The sequence below is a fragment of the Lagenorhynchus albirostris genome, chromosome 20, assembly GCF_949774975.1.
Source record: "Lagenorhynchus albirostris chromosome 20, mLagAlb1.1, whole genome shotgun sequence".
NCBI classification, from domain to species: Eukaryota; Metazoa; Chordata; class Mammalia; order Artiodactyla; family Delphinidae; genus Lagenorhynchus; species Lagenorhynchus albirostris.
Window position 1 is genome coordinate 27,052,958 of NC_083114.1, and position 20,105 is coordinate 27,073,062.

Here is a 20,105-nt window from a genome sequence, read left to right on the forward strand (position 1 = left end):
GAAGACTGGGCAAGCAGGCAGTTGGTGGGACTCAACCTTGCACTTCCCAGGTCTTCACCCACCTGCGTTTCCTACAAGTGCAGAGGAAGCCAGGAGGCCTGCTTTTCTCCAGCCATGCATGTTCCATGACTTGGGGTGGAGTGGCGCAGGGACATGCGTGTGTGTGGGGGAAGGACAATGCGCCTTGTTTCCAGTTTAAGACACTCCCCACGCACCTGTGGCGGGGCAGGGGTGGGGGTCAGTGTCGCAAGATCTGAAATCCAGTTCACGCAGGCTTTGGTCTCTGGCACTGTGAGTACATTTCTGGCCACGCTGTTACTTGTCTGTACACGGAGGTGCTGTGACAGCAGTGGGGAGAGGCTCTTAGCCCCCAGGAGAGCAGGTGAAGGGGACTCTGCTGCTCTGTCTTGGGGACAGTGGCGTGGTGGCCAGGGGGCCCACACGTGCCCTGACCCCTGAATGGAACTGATCTGCCCCATGTCACTGACTGCCAGCGGGCGTGGCTCTGAGCCGCTCTGCTCTCACCTCTCAAGTTCACCTCAAGGAGGCAGGTTTCTTGCTGACTCCACTGGCAAGACTCGCGCTGGTCCGCAGCCTTGGAATGAGAGGCCTTGCTAATCCAGTCCCAGCCTCTGCCAGATCAGGAGCTGCCAAGTCAAGGCAGGGCCATTTTGGGTACTGGTGCACCATCCCAGAGCAGTGTGCTGGTCCTGGACATGGGTCACACTTGGCGACATCTAGCAGGCTTTTCCTGGGCTGCAGCCGGAGGGAGGTGTGTGCCGGGGGGCTCAGGGAGGGACGGGGGGCTCAGGGAGGGACAGCGGACAGAGGAGGGAGCAGTACTCTGCACAGGGGAGTGGCTGGCCCCAGGCCACAGAGCTATTTAGGGGCAAAGGCACCGTGAGTCCAGGTCTGTCTGTGCTTTCTGATGAACTGAGCCATCTCCCAGGACGGGTCAAAGTGAGGGATGAAGGCCAGAGCAGGAGCCTGGAACGGTGTTCCAGCTGTCTCTGCCCAAACCCAGACCCAGTATTAATTGGCATACTGATAATTCAAGGGTATTGGCCTCTGCAGCCATATCCCATAACAGAATAAATGAGGCGTGGTCCCTGGCTATCCAGAATCTCTTTAAAGATGCCTGAGTGAGATGTAGTGTTGACAGGAGCCCTAGCCCTGAGGCTCATTAGTTGTTTTGTCATTGAAGGAGTGCTCTTGGCAGGAGCTCGCCATTCAGGAGGACCGAAGTAGTGGAGGAGGGAAGGGAGGGAAAGGAAATGGGGTGGCTGGCTGCCCGAAAGTTCCTGGGACTCTTGTCCATAGCCGGAGGCATTCCTGCCTCCTTGGGGGACCATCTGCTGCCCAGGAGCCTGGTGGGCCATGAGAGACTGAGCCCCACCAACCTCCCACCAGCTTTCTGGCTGCATGACTTTGTGTATGGGTGTTGGGGGCAGATTTCACCTCTGACCCTCCACTTCGTCATCCATAAAATGTGGCGCGGGCTGATGGGTCAGTGGAACGTTGTACTTGAGGCCAGGAGACCCAGGTCCTGATGCGAAACTCTCAGTTGAGAAGCACACAGTCCCTTGCTGTCCTCTGAAGCATTTACATGCTTAAGAACTTGGGCTTTAGAATCAGAAGAGTTGGGAGGTGAGATTCTGTTTCATGTACTAGTTGGGCAACCTTGAGCAAATCATTTAGCTTTCTGAGCTTGTCTTAAACTGTCTGGAAAATGGGGTTACTAATGATTCCACCTTCACACAGCTATCTTTTTTTTTTTAAGTTTCTTTATTTTATTATTTATTTTAGTTTGGCTGCATTGGGTCTTCATTGCTGCACGCAGGCTTTTCTCTAGTTGGGGAGAGGGGGGCTACTCTTTGTTGCGGTGCGCGGGCTTCTCATTGCAGTGGCTTCTGTTGTTGTGGAGCATGGGCTCTAGGCATGTGGGCTTCAGTAGTTGTGGCACTCGTGTTTAGTAGTTGCGGCTCGTGGGCTCTAGAGGGCAGGCTCAGTAGTTGTGGCTCACGGGCTTAGTTGCTCCGCAGCATGTAGGATCTTCCCGGACCAGGGTTCGAACCCGTGTCCCCTGCATTGGCAGGCGGATTCTTAACCACTGCACTACGAGGGAAGCCCCACACAACTATCTTGAGGATTAAGTGAGGTGATACACTGGCAGGGCCTTGGCGAGGGGGTACTCCTCCCGGCCACTCATCACTGTGACTAACTGGTTACTCAGCGGGCAGGGGAGGCCTGTCTGCCAGCCCACGGGACTGCATTTCTTTCGCCCTCTCAGTAAATGGTAACAGACAGACCCTTCCTAATGTTTACAAGTAATGGATTGGGCTGGCTTCTTGGTGCTGTGCTTTACCCATAGTTCTGTTGACAGCCTGTTACTGGGTGGAGAGAGTTGTTGGAAAAGAGCTGCTTTGATCAAAGTAATCTTTATAGAGGACCTTTCAGTGTATTTGTTCCACAATCACAGACAGCACTTACTGGGCACCTTGTCTGGAGATGGCACAAATGAAGTGTGTGTGTGTGTGTGTGTGTGTGTGTGTGAGAGAGAGAGAGAGAGAGAGAGAGAGAGGGAGAGAGAGGGAGAGAGAGGGAGAAGAGGAGAGGAGAGGAGAGAGAGAGGGAGGGAGAGAGAGAGAGGCGGTTGGGGGAGGGATTTGTTTTTGCCTTGAAGTCAGTGTATCAGCTGCGTAAGGCTCAGGACACTTGAAAAGTCTCAGGGTTATGACAGATTTCCAGCTGCTGGAGTTGAGAAGGACTCTTTCTAATATAACCTTTGGTTAAGCCTTTTCTTTCTCCTCCTCTTCTTCCTTTCTGGGGGTTTGAATGGTCTTTTCTTGACAGTATTTAACACAGCCTCTTGAAGGTTATATATGTGCAAAGTGAAGCAAAGTCCATTTTTAGAGGATAATTTTTATTTCTGTCTTTGAAAGTAAACGTTGCTCATTATAGACAATTTGAAAAATATAACAAATAAAAAGAAAAAATAGTCCGTGTTCCCCACAACAGTCCTTGTTAGGAACCAGGGGTGTTTATCTCCAGTTACTCAGTAGTTAGTACTAAGCATCTTCTCCATGCAGGCTCCTTCTAGAAGCCAGGGATGCAGCAGCAAAGAAGACAAGGTCCCCGTTCCCTGGAGCTTGCATGCAAATGGAAGGAGGTCACTGACAAAGGTCAAACAAATACAAAAGATAATTTGGGGGGGGGAGATAAATTTTGCAAAGGAAATGAAACTGGGTGGTTTGATAGGTGGTGAGTTGGGACAGAGGAAAGTCAGAGGGTTTGAAGATGTGGCATTTGAACTGGTGTCTAAAGCATGCAGAAGGACCAGGCAGGCAGAGAGCAGGGGGCAAGTGTTTAGGTGGAGGGAATACTAAGGACACAGGCCTTGGGGGAGGGGGGGCCCTGCTTAGGGCAGTTGAGGAGCAGAAGGAAGGCCGGCATGGCTGGGCATGTGCGGTAAGGAGGGGCCTTGAGTGTTATCATGTGTGGCAGTGCAAAGCCTTTGGAGGGTTTGAGGTAGGGGGTGACCTGCATAGGTTTCTGTTTTTAGAGTGTTTCCTAGTGGCTGTGTGGAGAGTGCATTGTGGGGACTCCAGTGGAAGGAGGGGAGCAGTTAGGAGGATGTGGAGAGATGCTCAAGGGAGAGACCATGCCAGCTTGGATGAGGAGGCAGTCTTTTTTCTTGATTTTTTTTAAAGTATCTGGGATCATAGTATCTGTCTATCTCTATATATATTTTGGTTTGCGGCTTGCAGAATCTTAGCTCCCCAACCAGGGATCGAACCCGGGCCATGGCAGTGAAAGCGCTGAGCCCTCACCACTGGACCACCAGGGAATTCCCCACAGTGTCTATACTTTATATTTGTGTTTATCTGGAGACTACTGATTGCTTTCCAGGCACTGTGCATTATGTTAAGCACTCTATAAATACCTTGTCTCATTCATTTCTCACGTAGCCCTATGAGGCAGGCATTGTAATCTCCATTTGCAGATGAAAAAACTGGAACTAAGAGAGGTAGGTTTAAAAAAAGGAAGAAAATTCACCAGTAGTTCCTGTCCTCACAACAGACCTTACTAGGAAATGCGGAATATTTCTTTCTGGCCCTTTATTCACAAACACCCAAGTTTATACTGTATAGGTGGTGGAATGAGAAATCAAACCTAAGTCTGACTCACTTCACAGCTTAACCACTACCCAGTACATTTTAAAAACTGTGATATTAATGTTATTGTATAAGCACGTCCCCAAATATACTAGCTCAGCTTGTAGATCAGTCATCTATTGCCATGACAGTGTTTACCAAACACTCACAAATACTTGGTAGCATACACACATGAGGGTTTATTGTTCTCGTCTGAAATTGCTGTGGGTTGGTCAGGTAGCTCTGCTGATCTTGGCTGGACTCGCACATCTCAGGAACAAGTGATCTGGGCTGACCTAGACTGGCCTGCCGCACATGCCCTTCACACCCCCCAGGAGGCTAGACTAAGCATGTATATATGGTGGTGACGAAAGTGCTGCAGAGAACCAGCAGGACATGCAAAACCTCTTTAGGCCCAGCCTCAGAACTGACACTCTGTCACTTCTGCCACAAGGTCAGCCCAGATTCAAGGGGTGGGGAAATAGACTCAGCCTGGAACTGCAGAGTCACGTGGAACAGGACATGGGTAGAGGGAGGGATGAGACCTCTGGCCATTAGGACATTGTTGGCTTTGCAGAGTGCTTGTTGGCCAAGTTAACAGGTTCCTGCCATCGGAATAGAGACTAGCTAAATCATCCTCAGAGTTCAGAAAGCCTGCATCCTTAGGGTGTACTTTTGAGTCCTTTATTTAATCTCTGTACCTAGTATGGTAACACTTTACATACCCTTGAGTGTTACTGCAGTCTTCTAAGTTAATTGGCACCCTGTAATGTAAGGATTCTCGGAAGCAGGGTGTTTTGCAGTGAAGGGAGCCCCGAGGATGGTTCTCTTCTGAAAGCAGTTGGTACAAAGGGGGTCAGAAGTGCTATTTCAAACTCAAATTATGACTCTCTAGGGTCAGAGAGGTCATGAGAAGCAAACAGACCACAGACTGGTTATGGGAAGGAGAGGAAGATCATGAACCAAACTGAATCACAAGGAATTTCACCCATCAGTTCTAATAGAGAACCCATGGGCCAACACCAAATCGTTTTCTCTTCTCAGCATTCTTTATAGAGGATAATTTCATCAGCTGGCTGATGCTCGTCAGTGGTAACACTAGGATATGGTGTCTGTCCTGACAGTACGGCTGTGTTTAACTTCCTGAATGGGGAGCACATCAGAAAGGTTGGAGATGCTGTAATTAGTCTTGAGGGTTAAGTCATAAATGTACCTACAGTTTATTACTTTGATGCAGCCATAAACTAAAGAAATAAACCATCAACTTCAGATTGGGACACAGAACACAGATTGTGGCCGTACCCATTCATTGATGACTTCTAGCTAATCAGCTAATTGAACGTGAGATGCTAAATTCTTGTTAAGTAGGTAAGAATAAAAAACATCCTATCTTCAGTTATGCTATTTGGAGGTTTAGGCATGCCTACTCTATGACAAAAGTGGAGGCCAATTTTGGGTTTGAAGGTAACTTCTAATCTTCTAGATTTAAGCCCTTTGTTCCACCCTTTCCACCAGAAATCCTCCTTGGCTCTCCTGGAAGTGACTTTCATTAAGATGGTTTTAAAAAGAAGAAAACAATGTTCCAGCAAACTGCAGAGTCTACACCGTGGGGTTGATCCTGTCCACCCCTGATATTTCAAAGAAAGCCTTGGAGAAATACCAAGCTCAGACTTAACAAATACAGGAAAAAACCACATGATCATCTCAACAGATACCAAAAAAGTCATTTGAGGAAATTTAATATGTGATTTCTGATTTTAAAAAAACAACTCTCAGTGCAGTAGGGCTGGAAGGGTTGGAAATGCCTTAGCTTGTCAAACTGTTATCTGCTAGGATTCTATAATAGACCTTAAGGATATGAAGCATTAAAAGATTTTTCATTAAAGTCTGGGACAAGCAGGGACCTCCAGTCTCATCCCTTTTACCTATTGCCTTGCAGAGCCAAGCCAGTGCAGGGAGGTGTTTTTTTTTAGGTAGGAATTATAAACATTGAGGCAACAACTATCTCTAGAGGCAGAAAAGATTATTTACCTAGAAAACTCAGAGAAGTTAGAACTATTAGAACTAATAAGGGAGTAAAGTGGCTGGATATAAACCCAGCATTTTAAAACCAGTAGCTTCTTATATGTCAGCAGTAACCAATTAGTAAGTCTAACAAGGGAAATTTACATTAGCAACAATTATGAGAAAACATTGAAGGGATAAATTTAGCAAAAAATGTGAAAGTTTAAAGTGAAGAAAACTGTGAAACTTAAAGATGTAAGAAAAAGAACAAAAAATAAAAATGGGGAGTATACTAAGGTTATATTGAATATTTAAAAGGTATCAGTTGTCCCTAAATTAACCTATGACTTTCATGCAATGTTCATTCAAAAATTCCGTTAATAATTTTAAATATAACTTAATATATCCTGAAATTCATCTAGAAGAGTGTAAGAATACTGAATAAAATTTTACGAAAAGAACAATAAAGAGGGAAGAACTTGCCCTATCAAATATCAAACCTTACTTACCATTATATTAAGACACTTGGAGAATACTGTGTAATGCCCCTTGCATGTACTTTATACAAAAATAAATCTTAGGTGATTCAAAATCCTAAAAATATAAATTAATTATAGTTGTATTAGAGAAAAGTATAGAGTAATATATGTACACACACGTATGTACACACATGTATATGTATACATACATGTATACGTGCATGCATATAATATAATTTGGGGATAGAGAAGGTATGAAATTAGAAGCCATAAAGGAGAAAATTTTAAGACATTATTACCATATTACAGTGTAAGATCTTGTCAGTAGTGCAAACCTCTATAAGCAAAGTTAGAAAACAAACAGTCTGGGAGAAAATATTTTCTACAAATAAAACAGATGAAAGGATTATATCCATCGTCTATAAAGAGTTCTTTCTATAAAGAATTCTTACAAATGAATAAGCAACAAAATCCATTTAAAAAGAAGCAAAAGATATGAAGAGGGTGGTATACAGGAGAAGAAATGGATCCAATGGACATGTGAGATGCTCAGTCTCACTAGTAACAAGGAAATGTAAATTCAACAATAGTGATATTTGTATATATCAGATTGGCAACATTTTAAAAATTAATATTTAATTGTACAAAACTGCACTCTTAGAAATGTTGGTACAACTATAAATAGATAAGATTCAGCAATGCTTTTAGAAATATAAAATATACATGTCTTTTGCATGAACAGTCTCACTCCTAGACATCCCTTCTATAAAAATACTCACATACCTAAAAATCCTTCCATTGGGGAATGATTAAGTAAATTGTTACATATCCAAGCTATGGAATACTACTCACCCTTTAAAAAGAACAGAGTAGTTCTGTTTGTACTAACATGGGAAATTGCATATGGTATACTGGTATATTGAAAAAGTAATTTAAGATCTGTGGGTAGAATAATCCTATTTGGGTTAAATCATTTATATGTAAAAACCAAGGATTGAGAGGTTCACACCAAGCAGTTAAGGGTGGTCTCCTCTGGGAAGAGCAGCAAGGTAGATTGGGGGCGAGGGAGACACATTTCTGCATTTGTTGAAATTTTGCAATGAACATCTTTGGTAATTTAAAAAAAATAATGTAGGGCTTCCCTGGTGGCGCAGTGGTTGAGAGTCCGCCTGCCGATGCAGGGGACACAGGTTCGTGCCCTGGTCCGGGAAGATGCCACATGCCGCAGAGTGGCTGGGCCCGTGAGCCATGGCCTCTGAGCCTGTGCGTCCGGATCCTGTGCTCCACAACGGGAGAGGTCACAACAGTGAGAGGCCCGCGTACCGGGAAAAAAAAAAAAAATTAATGTAATGATGCATTCTTAACTTGAAAATTCTTATATTAAAAAATTGCAAATCCACAAAAGGTAGGACAAAATAATAAAGATCTTCCTCCCTGTTACTCAGTGATACCATGGACATTTAGGAATAAAGGGGGAAAAATGAGTCCAGCAGAGTTAATACAGTAGAAAATATAGACAAACAAGTTGATGCAAGGGTATCTTGGGAGAAAAGAGACCCGGCTGTGTTTCTCATGTCCTTTGCTGGTTGCTCTGTGATGCTGGGGAAGCTATTGAAAGCCATTGACTCGTCTGTGGTCCAGTTAGGTTTTCTCTGTGCTGCAGGTAGGGCTGACCTACTTCCATTGGGAGAAAGGGCTCGAGAGAAAGAATGCAGATAAAGCTTCTGCCTAAATGTGAAGTGTTATTGTTAGAATGTTCATGAATGAATGTCAGCGCCCAGCATCTCAGAGGGCCCCCATTAAATGAGGAGTATTCTTTGTAGAAGCAGAACTCTGAAGTAGGCACCACCGTGAGGAGTGGGGTGGGGATAAGATAGAGAAAACATGAAAGACCATGTGGTCTGGTAGAGGAGGGTGTGTGTGTGTGTAAACCTTAACATGTATAAATCAATAAAGGGGATTTAAATACAACATAATTAACAGAATACTGAAGTACTAGGGAAGAACTTGAAGTAACTTTGAGCAATTAGATTTGGGAAATATTAGTTAAGACATGCTTCCAGAGGGGAGCAGAGGATGTATCTACCTGTGGGTGTGTGTATGTGATGCGGGGGTGACACCTGGGGCGTGGTGGTTGAACTGAGAGGGCATTGGGTAGCTTTATTATTAAGTTCAAAGAGAGTTTCTAAAGGGAAAGTAAAATACCCGTTTGACTCAGATATGGTCCATTTTCTAAGGCAATGTCGAGAGGCACAAGATCAGATTTAGCTTGACCCCATCCAGTGCAGAACTCAGCAGCCTCTAGAAGCTGGAGCTGAACTGAGCGTGGCTAATGAGAAATCTCCATCCTCTGCCAATGCCTTGGGACCCATCTCTTCCTCTTTGGCAAGCAGGATACAAAGAGAGCTCAAAGCAGAGTGGGGACCAAAAGGTCCCCAGAACGTTCATTCTGCAAGCTCCCCACCAGGCCTTTCCGGAAAACAGACGAGCCTGGTTTCACAGGTTAGCCAGAAAGCAAGTCGATGGCTTTGCCCTTCAACCCGGGGTAGTTTCTAATGGCACCTACAGGATACTCCGCATGGCGTCCAGCCTTCAGCAGTGAGGGAGAAGAGGACGTGTGCTAAGCCGAGCTGAGCTGTATCCTCTCATTTATTCTCTGGGCGTGAAAGGGGTGATTGTAAAATTCAAATGGAACTAGAAGTTGAGGTTCAGAGCTCCCCACATAAACGCTGCAGTCTGTTATTCCGAAATGCAGTCCACCCTCTTTCGAGGACCTTTGTGCGTTTCAGTGGTTTTGTTTGCAGAACCGTCAAGTGGAAGTTAGATCATCTCCGTTGCATCTTTTCCGTTTTGCTCAATATTCCTTGAATGCACACATGGGTTAGCACCACAGCCTGGTAGCTCATCTCCTGTCTCCAGTCCTGCCCCCTTCAGTTCACTCCTCACACTTCTTTCCACACTTCAGCTCTGCTTCTCACTTCAGTGCTCAGAACCCCTCAGTGACATTCAAGGCCTTTTATAACATCCCTACTGCCCACCTTCCTTGACCACGTCTCTTGCATTTATGCCTCTCTCCTTTCCATCTTGTGTTCTGATACAGCTACCCAAGACTACTTGTGGTTCCTCAAAAATGCAACCCTCTGTCTTGTATCTGTCCCTGGATTACCGTTTTTGCTAATTACTGTGTGTCTCAAGACGCCGCTATACCAAGCATCTTCTCTAGGAGTGTTCCTAACCTGCTTCGGGTTATGTCCTTTCCCCCCACACTCTGGAAGCACGTGTGGTTTCCTTTCATCCCTTCACTATCTCTCACTGGCTAGTTTTGGTCTGATTCCCTGACTCACCTGGAAAACACCTTAAAGGTAAAAAAGAGTACCTGACACATAGTTGGTGCTTCATGAATATGTTGTAGGACGGAATGAATGCATGTATTTTTTAATTTAGTTTGTGAATATGTGTATGTGGGTCCTTGTTTTCCCTGATCTGACATGAGTAAAGCCATTCAGCCTGCTGTGCCTCAGGAACGATGTTAGAGTCACATTTAAGTAAGTTTAAGACTCTTGCCCTCATCCTCATACTTGAGCATCATCAAGTAGCTGTCTCCTGGGCCTCCATAGAGTGTGCATGAATTAAAACTCCTGTGTTGTTCCAGGCCAGCTGTTGCCAGCCAACCGCAATACTCCGAGCCCCATTGACCCTGACACCATCCAGGTCCCGGTGGGCTATGAGCCAGACCCGGCCGACCTTGCCCTCTCCAGCATCCCCGGGCAGGAAATGTTTGACCCTCGCAAACGCAAGTTCTCTGAGGAAGAACTGAAGCCACAGCCCATGATTAAGAAAGCTCGCAAAGTCTTCATCCCAGATGATCTGAAGGTAAATTGGAACTGGTAATTAGGCTGTGGGCAAGTGGAGAGTGGGATCAAGAGGCAGATTAAAAGGGTGGCCCCAGGAAAATCACACAAGCTAGTGAACAAAGACTTGTGATTTCTGATCCCATTTCTTGGCACGTGACGAGGCAAGTTGCTTCCTCTCTGGGTGTCTTCTGAACTATGCCTTCCATGTCTTGATAATGCATAGATATAAGGAAAAGCAATAAAATGGAGTGCTTTGCAGCCCATGAAGGAAGCAAACCCACTACTATCTGCAAGGAAACCTATGAAAGCCTAATAAAATCAAACCAGGATCTTTCAAGGTTGAAAAGAGAAAAAAAAAAATTATTGGGGAAGGGCATCTGGACCTCATAGTCTCCAAGGGTTCCCTTTCCTTTGGGAATTTAACACTAATTAACTGCTTCCATTTCTCTGTAGGCCTCAGGGAGTAACAGCCAGAGACAGGACCTCTCTCCACATTGCCAGCCTTGGATGCTAGGGTGGGACTTTTAAGGAAGCTGGTGGGTTTCCTGACACTATTTATAAGTAATATTCACTCTGTGTCTCAAGTAAAGATCACTTGAGTATTTCAACAAAAGGTTAATTTGGGCTTGGTTTTTCTCTACTGTGTTGAAGGCACACATTATTTATAAAGGAAAATAGCCTTACCTTAGGAAATCAGATACAACTTAAAATTAATCTGACACATTTAACGATACCTTAGGAAGAGAATTCTTTCTAAACCTACGCCACGCCTACCAATACCAAAATAGAACCATTTTTGATTACCCATTGCTTAGAATTTTTTGTGTTTATGTTGCTTTCCAATCATATGGACAATAGAGATATGATTGTATACATTCAAGGCATTGGAAGCAGACATAATTTTCTAACTGCTGACCACCATTTCTCAAACCTAAATATGGTTCACATGAAGAGACACTCCTGTTGGGAAAATGGGAGTTTGGGACATTGTCCTGGAACTGATTTAGACCATTTACTTCTGCTTTTCACATATACAAAGAGCACTGGAGGAAAATGTACCCGGCAGATTTAAGTCACTGCTGTCATCCAATACCTCAGATTACCTTCAGTGATGCAGAATCATAAAATGTCCGGGTTTTGGGACTTCCCTGGTGGTGCAGTGGTTAAGAATCCACCAGCCAATGCAGAGGACATGGGTACGAGCCCTGGTCCGGGAAGATCCTACATGCCGCGGAGCAACTGTGCCTGTGCACCACAACTACTGAGCCTGCACTCTGGAGCCCGCGAGCCACAACTACTGAGCCCGTGTGCCACAACTACTGAAGCCCACATGTCTAGAGCCCATGCTCCACAACAAGAGAAGCCACCACAAGGAGAAGCCCTCTCACCACAACGAAGAGTAGTAGCCCCCGCTCGCTGCAACTAGAGAAAGCCCGCACGCAGCAACAAAGACATAATGTAGCCAAAAATAAATAAATAAATAAATTTATTAAAAAATAAAATGTCGGGTTTTAAAAGGGACCTCAGAGATTCACTGGACCAAAGTGATCATTTTACCACTGAGGAAATGGAGACACAGAAAGGTAGAGGTGAGCACTGCTAGTTAGTGTAAGGCCCAGCTTCGTCCCCAAGTCGGCTAGCTTCCAGAAAGGTCACTGAAGCACGTTGGCCCTGACAGGAGCTACATCGGGAGCCTTTGGGTGACAAACCAATAGCTGTCACCCTGAGAATCAAAAGAGGATAGTGCATAGTAAAAACACCAGAAAATTGAAGCTAGTCAGGGAATCGATGGTTAGACTGAGATGGGGTAAGAAAGGGGCCCCATGGGATTAGGTCCTGGGTGATTAGGCATCTTCTTTCAGCTCATGCTTTTCCTCATCTTGTGTTCTTAGCCATACAGTTCTGTGTGCATTTTGGAACTTGCCTCTTAAACTAAACAGGGGAGCCCATTCAGTAGGGATTTCCTCTTGAATGGAGGCAAGTTTGAAGGGATGCTGCTGAGTAGTAGATACAACTTCCAGCCAGACCTGCACATGGTCTCCAAATTTACAAATTTAAAGCAAAGAGCAAGCTTACTTAATTACCCTGGTAACCTCAGCAACAGAGGCCACGTGAAAAACGTCTGTGCTGGAATTATGCATGTCACTGCCACCGTGGCTGGGCCTGGCCTTCTCACGTGCCGGTGAGGGGAGCAGGCAGGAACACTGTCCTGCCAGGTGTCCCTGGATTCCTTCAGTTGTGAGTAAAGTCTCAGGCCCCAGAGCATGAGCAGTGGTGAAGCAAGAAGCAGAGCTGTAAGATGTTTCTCGTGTGGCAGGAGGACTGAGCTGGGTGGGGCAGGTGACCTCCAGCCCTGGATGAGCAGACCGAGTGAGTGAAGTGGCCCTCCCTGCCACTGCCTGCACTCTCTCTCTGGAGCCATTCATTTGGGTTAGTGGGCAGCCCCAGGAGGATGAAGGGGTGGCATACTGATTCCTAGCTGAGAGTCAGTTTAATTGCCTTGGTGTCTTTCAAACACCCATTCATTCACTTGATAAATATTTTTCAAATGCTAGTGTCTGCCAGGTCCGATGTCAGGGCCTGGGGATTCCAAGGTGAGCCACTACTGACATTGTTCCTGCCCCCAAATGAGAAAAAGGGAGTGTTGACATGTCAGGGGGGGCCTGCTGGGCAGAGGTGTCATCAAACACCAGACCCTCAAGAAGATGGGACTGGACTGAGGAGTTCTTTGCCAGGTAGGGGTATCTCCATAGCCAGATGGCATCTGCCCCTGGGAGATAGAGGGAAAGGGTACAGGTGATGTATCAGCCCCACTCAATATCCCGCTCTCCCCGCCCCCCATTTCTGTGCTGACAAAGGTGGGAAAGCTGGTTTTTCTTGTCTGGGACAGTCCTCCTATCATGCCTGCCTTCTGCAGCCTCTGCTCCAGTCCTATTCCCAGCTCCCCTCCCACCTGAGATGGTCCCCATTCCACACCTTGCCCAGCTCATCTGCACATGTGGACAGGTGAGGCTGGGAAATGAAAGCACCTTAGAAGTGAGAAGAGCTCAGAAACTGGTTGCTACACTGAGGTCAGCTGGTGACTCCCCTGGTCCTTAAGACCTGGTCACAAACCACCAAGTCCATGGCCTACGGTGGTACCGCTTCCCCATCCTCCTGCGCGCCGCACACAGCTTCTCCTTGTTCTCATGTAACCCTTCTCTCCCCGGCCCCTGTGTGCAGGTTCGGATACATCCTAAGCCAACCCCTCTTTCCAATCATCTTGGAAACTACACTCCTGGGAACACTAATGAGTATGGTAGATTCACTGATTGACCAAGGGGGTGGAATTGGGGCTTCCAAAGTAACGCAGACAACGTCCATCAGAGCTGGAGCTTTCACTGTTGTTAATGTGCCTTAGGCTGTCTCACCCCTGTGGAGTCTTGTGCTCTCTTAGCTCCTCCCAGCTTCTCTGGGCCAGCGCCCTAGTCTCTCACCCCTTCCTCCCGCCTCTGCACCCTTTCTGAAGGAAAGCAACAAATCCTGCCGCAAGCTTAACTATCCAGGTATTTTCCAAAGGACAGCCTCCTCTCTAAGAAGAATTCTGGTACTAGCTATTATGAAGATCACCTTTTTCACTTTGTTACACATTATGATGAAATGTATAGCAAGCTGGGAGTGGTTTATAAATAAGAGAACAGTACTAGCCTGTGAAGGGCAGATAGAAGGTGCTTGCATATGCTTTCTGTCTCACGCTTCCTGTCTTTGTGCTGGGCAAGTGTTGGCTCAGGATAAATGGCAGGGATGGCACAGACCACTGACTTTGGACTTTGCTCGCAGCCTTGGCCTCAAACCATGTGACCTCCTCCAGTGCCAAATGCCTCTTGGAATCCTGGGGGAGGGGAAGAACTGGCTCACTCACTTATTCTGGGTGGCACATAACTGCAGGTATTAGCTTTGCTAGGATTGAGGAATTTACTGTTGCAAGTTGTTGAAAAAAGGGGGTTGCAAAACCCACCAGGTGGCACCATAAATGGAAGAAGACTTACATTTCTTAGTCCTTAGGAAGGTTTTCCCTTTTTTGGCAGTGATGGTGGGGGGGGGGGGGAAAGGAGGGATTGCTTTCATGTTGACCACAGTTAAACATCACTTAGGCTAAGACAGCCTAGAAAACAGTTAAACAGGAAATTCGAGTAAATTATTTAAATGTTAGCCACCAAAATGAGTATATTGATCAGTGGCAGGTGGAACTTTTTTTATTTGTTTTTAATTGCCAAAGTATACATGCCCATTATAGAATATTCTAGTAGTTCAGAAGGATATAAAATAAAAGGTGAAAGATCCTACCTCTCTCCTTGATCCCTCCTTCAATCCCCTTTCCAAAGCCACCACTTTTAATAGCTGCGTATAAATCTTCTGGGCCTCTTTCTATGAATATATACTATTATAATTTTTAAACCAAAGTGGGATGAGGAAGCTGTTGATTTGCAAATTGCCACTGTTTCTACCCACATAGTGATATGTCGCTAGCATCTTTCTGGTTCAGCTGGATCATTATTTTTAACAGTTGTGTGAATCTATCATGATGTAGTTATTAAAGCTCCTGATAATTAGGGGGGTTTGCCCATTATTTTCTATTACAAACAATGCTGCAGTAAAAATTTTGTGCCCGTGTGTGCGCACGTGCGTGAGGACTGCGGTAGGGTGCAAGCCCAGAGGCACGGTGCAGATACTGCCAGGTCGCCTTTCAACAATACTGTGTCAACTTATTCAGGAAAGCACGCTCCCAGGGAAGAAAAGCGTTTAACATTTCCAGCAAAGAGAGGGAAGGAGTTAGGCTTGTCCTTCAGGGAGTGCGGGAGGCTAGGCTTTGCTTGGGGACGTGCGCTCTGTTGGGCGGGAGAGGCGGCCCGGCGAAGGGCGGGTGCCCTCGGCTCGCAGAGCCGGAGCCGGAGCCGGAGCCGGGGACGGGAAGCCCGGTGGGGATGCGGGACGCGGGCCGAGGTCTAACCGCGTCGGTGTGTGTTTCCCCCGCCCCGAGCAGGACGACAAGTACTGGGCGCGGCGCCGGAAGAACAACATGGCGGCCAAGCGCTCGCGTGATGCGCGGCGCCTCAAGGAGAACCAGATCGCCATCCGCGCGTCTTTCCTGGAGAAGGAGAACTCGGCGCTGCGCCAGGAGGTGGCCGACCTGCGCAAGGAGCTGGGCAAGTGCAAGAACATCCTGGCCAAGTACGAGGCCCGGCACGGGCCCCTGTAGGCCGGCGTCCGCGGGCGGCCTCAGGCCCCGGACAGGGGTCTCCTGGTTGATTGCACCGCACCTACCGACCTTCCAGACATCAGCACTTTACCAGATGCATCAACAGGACGGACTCACATTTTGGCGTGGGTGTGTGTATGTGCTTGTGCTCATGTGTGGTCAACAGGTGTGAGTGTGTGTGTGTGTGTGTGTGTGTGTGTGTGTGTGCGCGCGCGCGTCCCTTTGCACTTGCCATTTTGATAGCCCTCCATCGTCTTTTAGTTCCAAAATGAAAGGTGCCATGTTTTTACTGGACTGCGGAGACCTCTCGTGGGTTTCCTGACCCCCTTCCTCCTCCACTCCTGTCCTTTCCGCGTGGCTTCATGTTGGCACTTACCTACTCTTCCAGGACCCTCTGGTTGGGTTCACTAAGAAGGGCCCTGGTGAAATAGTAGATCTTGGTTTTCAAGACCACAGGCTCTTGTTTCTGTTTACTCTGTAAGTTACCATGCTAATAAGGTGCACAGAATAATTTAGCACTACATTGCAGCTCCATTCAGTTACAGGTTGCTTCCCTCCTATCTTCAGTTTTGGTGATAATCGTCTTCAAATTTAAAGTGCTGTTTAGATTTATTAGATCCCATATTTACTTACTGCTGTCTACTAAGTTTCCTTTTAACTCTACCAACCCCGGCAAGTAAGAGTACTATTATAGAACACAGAGTGTGTTTTTGCACTGTCTGTACCTAAAGCAATAATCCTATTGTACGCTAGAGCATGCTGCCTGAGTATTACTAGTGGACGTAGGATATTTTCCCTACCTAAGAATTTCACTGTCTTTAAAAAACAAAAATTATAGTAATGCATTTGAGCATGACCAGAACATCCCCAGGACAGAGAAGCAGAGGGAAATGCCAGGTCTAAGAACGAGGGGTTAACTTATCAGTATACAGCCAAAAAAATGCATCTTGGAACAGTTTTTGACATTGATGTGTTTGCTTTTGTTTTCTCCTCTTTCCCATACCCTTAGCCCCCAGTTTTCTAGTTAACTTTTTCCACATCCCTCTTGATATTCAATACAATTCAATTAAGATTCAGTTTTCCCCATTTTTTGTAATATATATGTTTTTGTGAATTATACCTTGTCGTTTTTAAAGATCAGTCAGTTAATTTAAAAAGTTGATGTTTTGTAAAACCCTTTTTCCTAGTGGTGTCATTTTTGAATGCTTCATAAATTAATGATTTTGGAGCTTATGTTTCTTATTCTCTGTTTGCTTTTGAACGTATGTGCTCTTATAAAATGGACTTCTGAAAAATGAATGTAAAAGACACTGGTGTATCTCAGAAGGGGATGGTGTTGTCACAAACTGTGGTTAATCCAATCAATTTAAATGTTTACTGTAGACCAAAAGGAGAGATTATTAAATTGTTTAATGTTTATACAGAGTAATTATAGGAAGTTCTTTTTGTACAGTATTTTTCAGATATAAATACTGACGATGTATTTTGGAAGACATATATTATATATAGCAAAGAGAAAAGGAAAACTATTCCATGTTTTAAAATTATATAGCAAAGATATATATTCATCAATGTTGTACAGAGAAGAAGTGCTTGGGTGTTTTTGAAGTCTTTAATATTTTAAGCCTATCACTGACACATCAGCATGTTTTCTGCTTTAAATTAAAATTTTACAACAGTATCGAAGCTTGCTGTGACAAATTCTGCTCTAAAACATCAAAGGAGCTTTCTTATTTCCTATTAGGTCTCAGAAAGAAGTCAGTTAACATCACCCAAAAGCACAAAATGGATGTTAGTCAAATATTTATTGGATGATACAGTGTTTTTTAGGCAAAGCATCTGCCACAAAAATGTTCACTTCAAAATTATGAGTTCCTGGAATGGAACATCACTGCAAGCATCCCAAACAATTCTGTTCTCCTCTGTAAGCACGTGCATCTTACGCAGTTTAAGGTTAATATTGGTGCTATGTGTATGGTTTATAATTTGATAGATGTTTTGACTTTAAAGACGATTGTTCTTTTGTTTCACTAACTTGTGTCGAGAGATTCTGCTGTTGTTGCAAAGAAACATTTTCCGCAAGATTAAAATACCCTTTAATCAGTGGGATTTTCTAGTTTCCTGTGTCCAGAGTATGTAATTCTTTAGTGACCTGGTGGTCTCCTTGTCAATCCATCAGCAATGCTTCTCTCATAGTGTCATAGTCTTGGAAAATCTGAATAGTAAAATATTCCTGCTAGGTATCCATTTTGTCCCAAGCTACAGATTATGGTGGGAGATGGGAGAGTATTGGAATTGAAGTACATTGTTCAGGTAAATAACCAATAAAATAAACAAGACCTTTGGCAAACTTAAGCAGAACTGAATAAGTGTTATTCAGAGAAACAAGTGGACATGGAGTTGGCCTTTTTATAGGTAAAGAGACTAATTGCAGCAGAATTGTTAAATCGTCACTAAAACAGAAACAAATGACATCTTTAAGTGGAGAAGTATTGAAGGATTGTCCTGAAGACCATCTAAATTCATTGACGTTTAAAATGGTAGCTGAAAAAACTGTATTTGAGTACTGGTCTTTCTGAAATTAGGTTGTTTGTATCAAATGAGCATCATAAATGTTTTCTGCAGAAGAAATAAGATCATAATAAAACATTCTTTGGCGTGCCAAGGGAGGTTTCAGAAACCTACCTCGTCTTAAAACTTTAAAAACGTTGGAGTCTGTATAGGTGCCTTAGATGTAGGTTATTGTCACCACACACATGAGCACTCAACCCCTGGACTCACTGCCTTCTGTCCAGGGCAGTCAACTAGTAAATAAAGCAGTTCTGCTAAATGGTATGGGAAGCCCGGCCCAATTTGGAATGACTTGGATCATCCAGGGTCAAATGAGTTCTGCAGACTGAAGCTATTAAAAGAGTCCTGTTGTAATTTTTCACCTTTTCATCATAAGCATCTTTCAGAGATTAATTACTTGGCCATTAAAAATGAATCCAAATCATATTATGCCAACATCATTTAGACATGATTTGGAATGAGCGGCCTAGAACTTCCTGACAAGGTCACATCATCATTTCTTTTGACTAGACTTGCGAAGAAAGGCAAAAATTGGTCAGCCTATCCTTCTGCTTGTGCCGCCTTGAGGACATGGGTAGGGAATGGGAGGGAGGTCAGTGATCACTTCCTCCCCTTGAGAAAGTGGCCACTTTTGACCATTCAAAACCCACAGTGAGCAGGATAGTGACAGGTCTTTCATCTTCAAATACAACAGACCACTGTGAAACCATCCTTTGAAGCAGAAGGACCATTCGTTTGAGGAGCGTGCAGACGGAATTCTGGCATTGGGTGGGGAGGAAGCTGTATGAGAAAGCCCAGAGTTTCCTTCCAACTCACCAGTTTTGTGAGGGAATTCACAATAATTCTGAATGTACATTTGAAAGGTCTTGAGTCTGTTTTCAGAAGAGTCAAGAAGAATTTTAAGTAGAGTCCTTCCCACCTCCCACCCCCACCCCAAAGTAAAACAAAGGTCATTCTGTAAAACGCAAGGAGTTTATCTACTTTTCCCCTAATGTTCCTTTTAGGAAAACTCAAACTTGATCAGCGTTAATCAGACCAATCCCAGAAGGTGGTAGACACCTGCTTTCAGTCCGCCAGCTTCCTGCTGAGGGCTTCTAGGCCCCCACTGGGAAGGCCGAGATCTCCTCTAGGTTTTCTCTACAATTAACAGTGTCATTTTTAAATGAGCAAAGCCATGTCTTCAATCTTGATGCATTGGATTTGGCAACTAAAGCCAGTACATTTTGCAAAGGGCCAAGTGTATGTAGAGGAATGTGTGTGTGTGTGTGTGTGTGTGTGTGTGTGTGTGTGAATAGTTAAGGCATAAAATCTTTCATTCTGGAGCACCTTACCGAACATAACAATAATCACTGTTATCCTTTTGGCAACACCACAAAGACTGCATCTGTTAAACAGGTACAAGTTCACTTGAGGTCAGTGTAATTGTACACCATGGTATTGGTGGTGTTTATTGCTGATAAGTCCAAACCTTTATCTGTCTGTTATTCTTAATGTTTAATAAACTTTGGATTGTTTCCTGTCTTTCCTTTATTTTTGTTGACAGTCTGCTGGAAATGAGATTCTGTTCCCAATTCTATCATAAAGAAGCCATTGACAGAGTTAATTACATAGATGATAAAGTAATAATACTATATAGTTAGTGAAAAATCAACATTTATTGAGTACTTACATGCCAGGCACTATGCTAAACACTTGCATGGAATATTTTATTTAATCCCATGTCAACCCTATGAGGTAGGGACAATTGTTATCTCCATTTACAGAAGAAAGATAGAAGGTTCGGGAGCTTAAGTAGCTGGTAGAA

General features: G+C 44.7%; 1 protein-coding gene across 2 annotated transcripts in view; it reads left to right on the forward strand.

The window, feature by feature from the left end:
• HLF (HLF transcription factor, PAR bZIP family member) overlaps nt 1-19,815 on the forward strand; it is a 54,658-nt gene extending 34,843 nt beyond the window's left edge. Inside the window, exons 3-4 of one of the 2 annotated variants that reach the window (XM_060134096.1) lie at nt 10,290-10,510; nt 15,515-19,815. In XM_060134096.1, the coding sequence (XP_059990079.1) occupies nt 10,290-10,510; nt 15,515-15,730 (437 nt within the window). In that variant the 3' untranslated portion in view covers nt 15,731-19,815. Of the gene's footprint in view, nt 1-10,289; nt 10,511-10,944; nt 11,994-15,514 lie in introns of those variants that run through there. The other variant, XM_060134097.1, reaches the window with a different exon arrangement.
• Nucleotides 19,816-20,105: the final 290 nt, after the last annotated feature.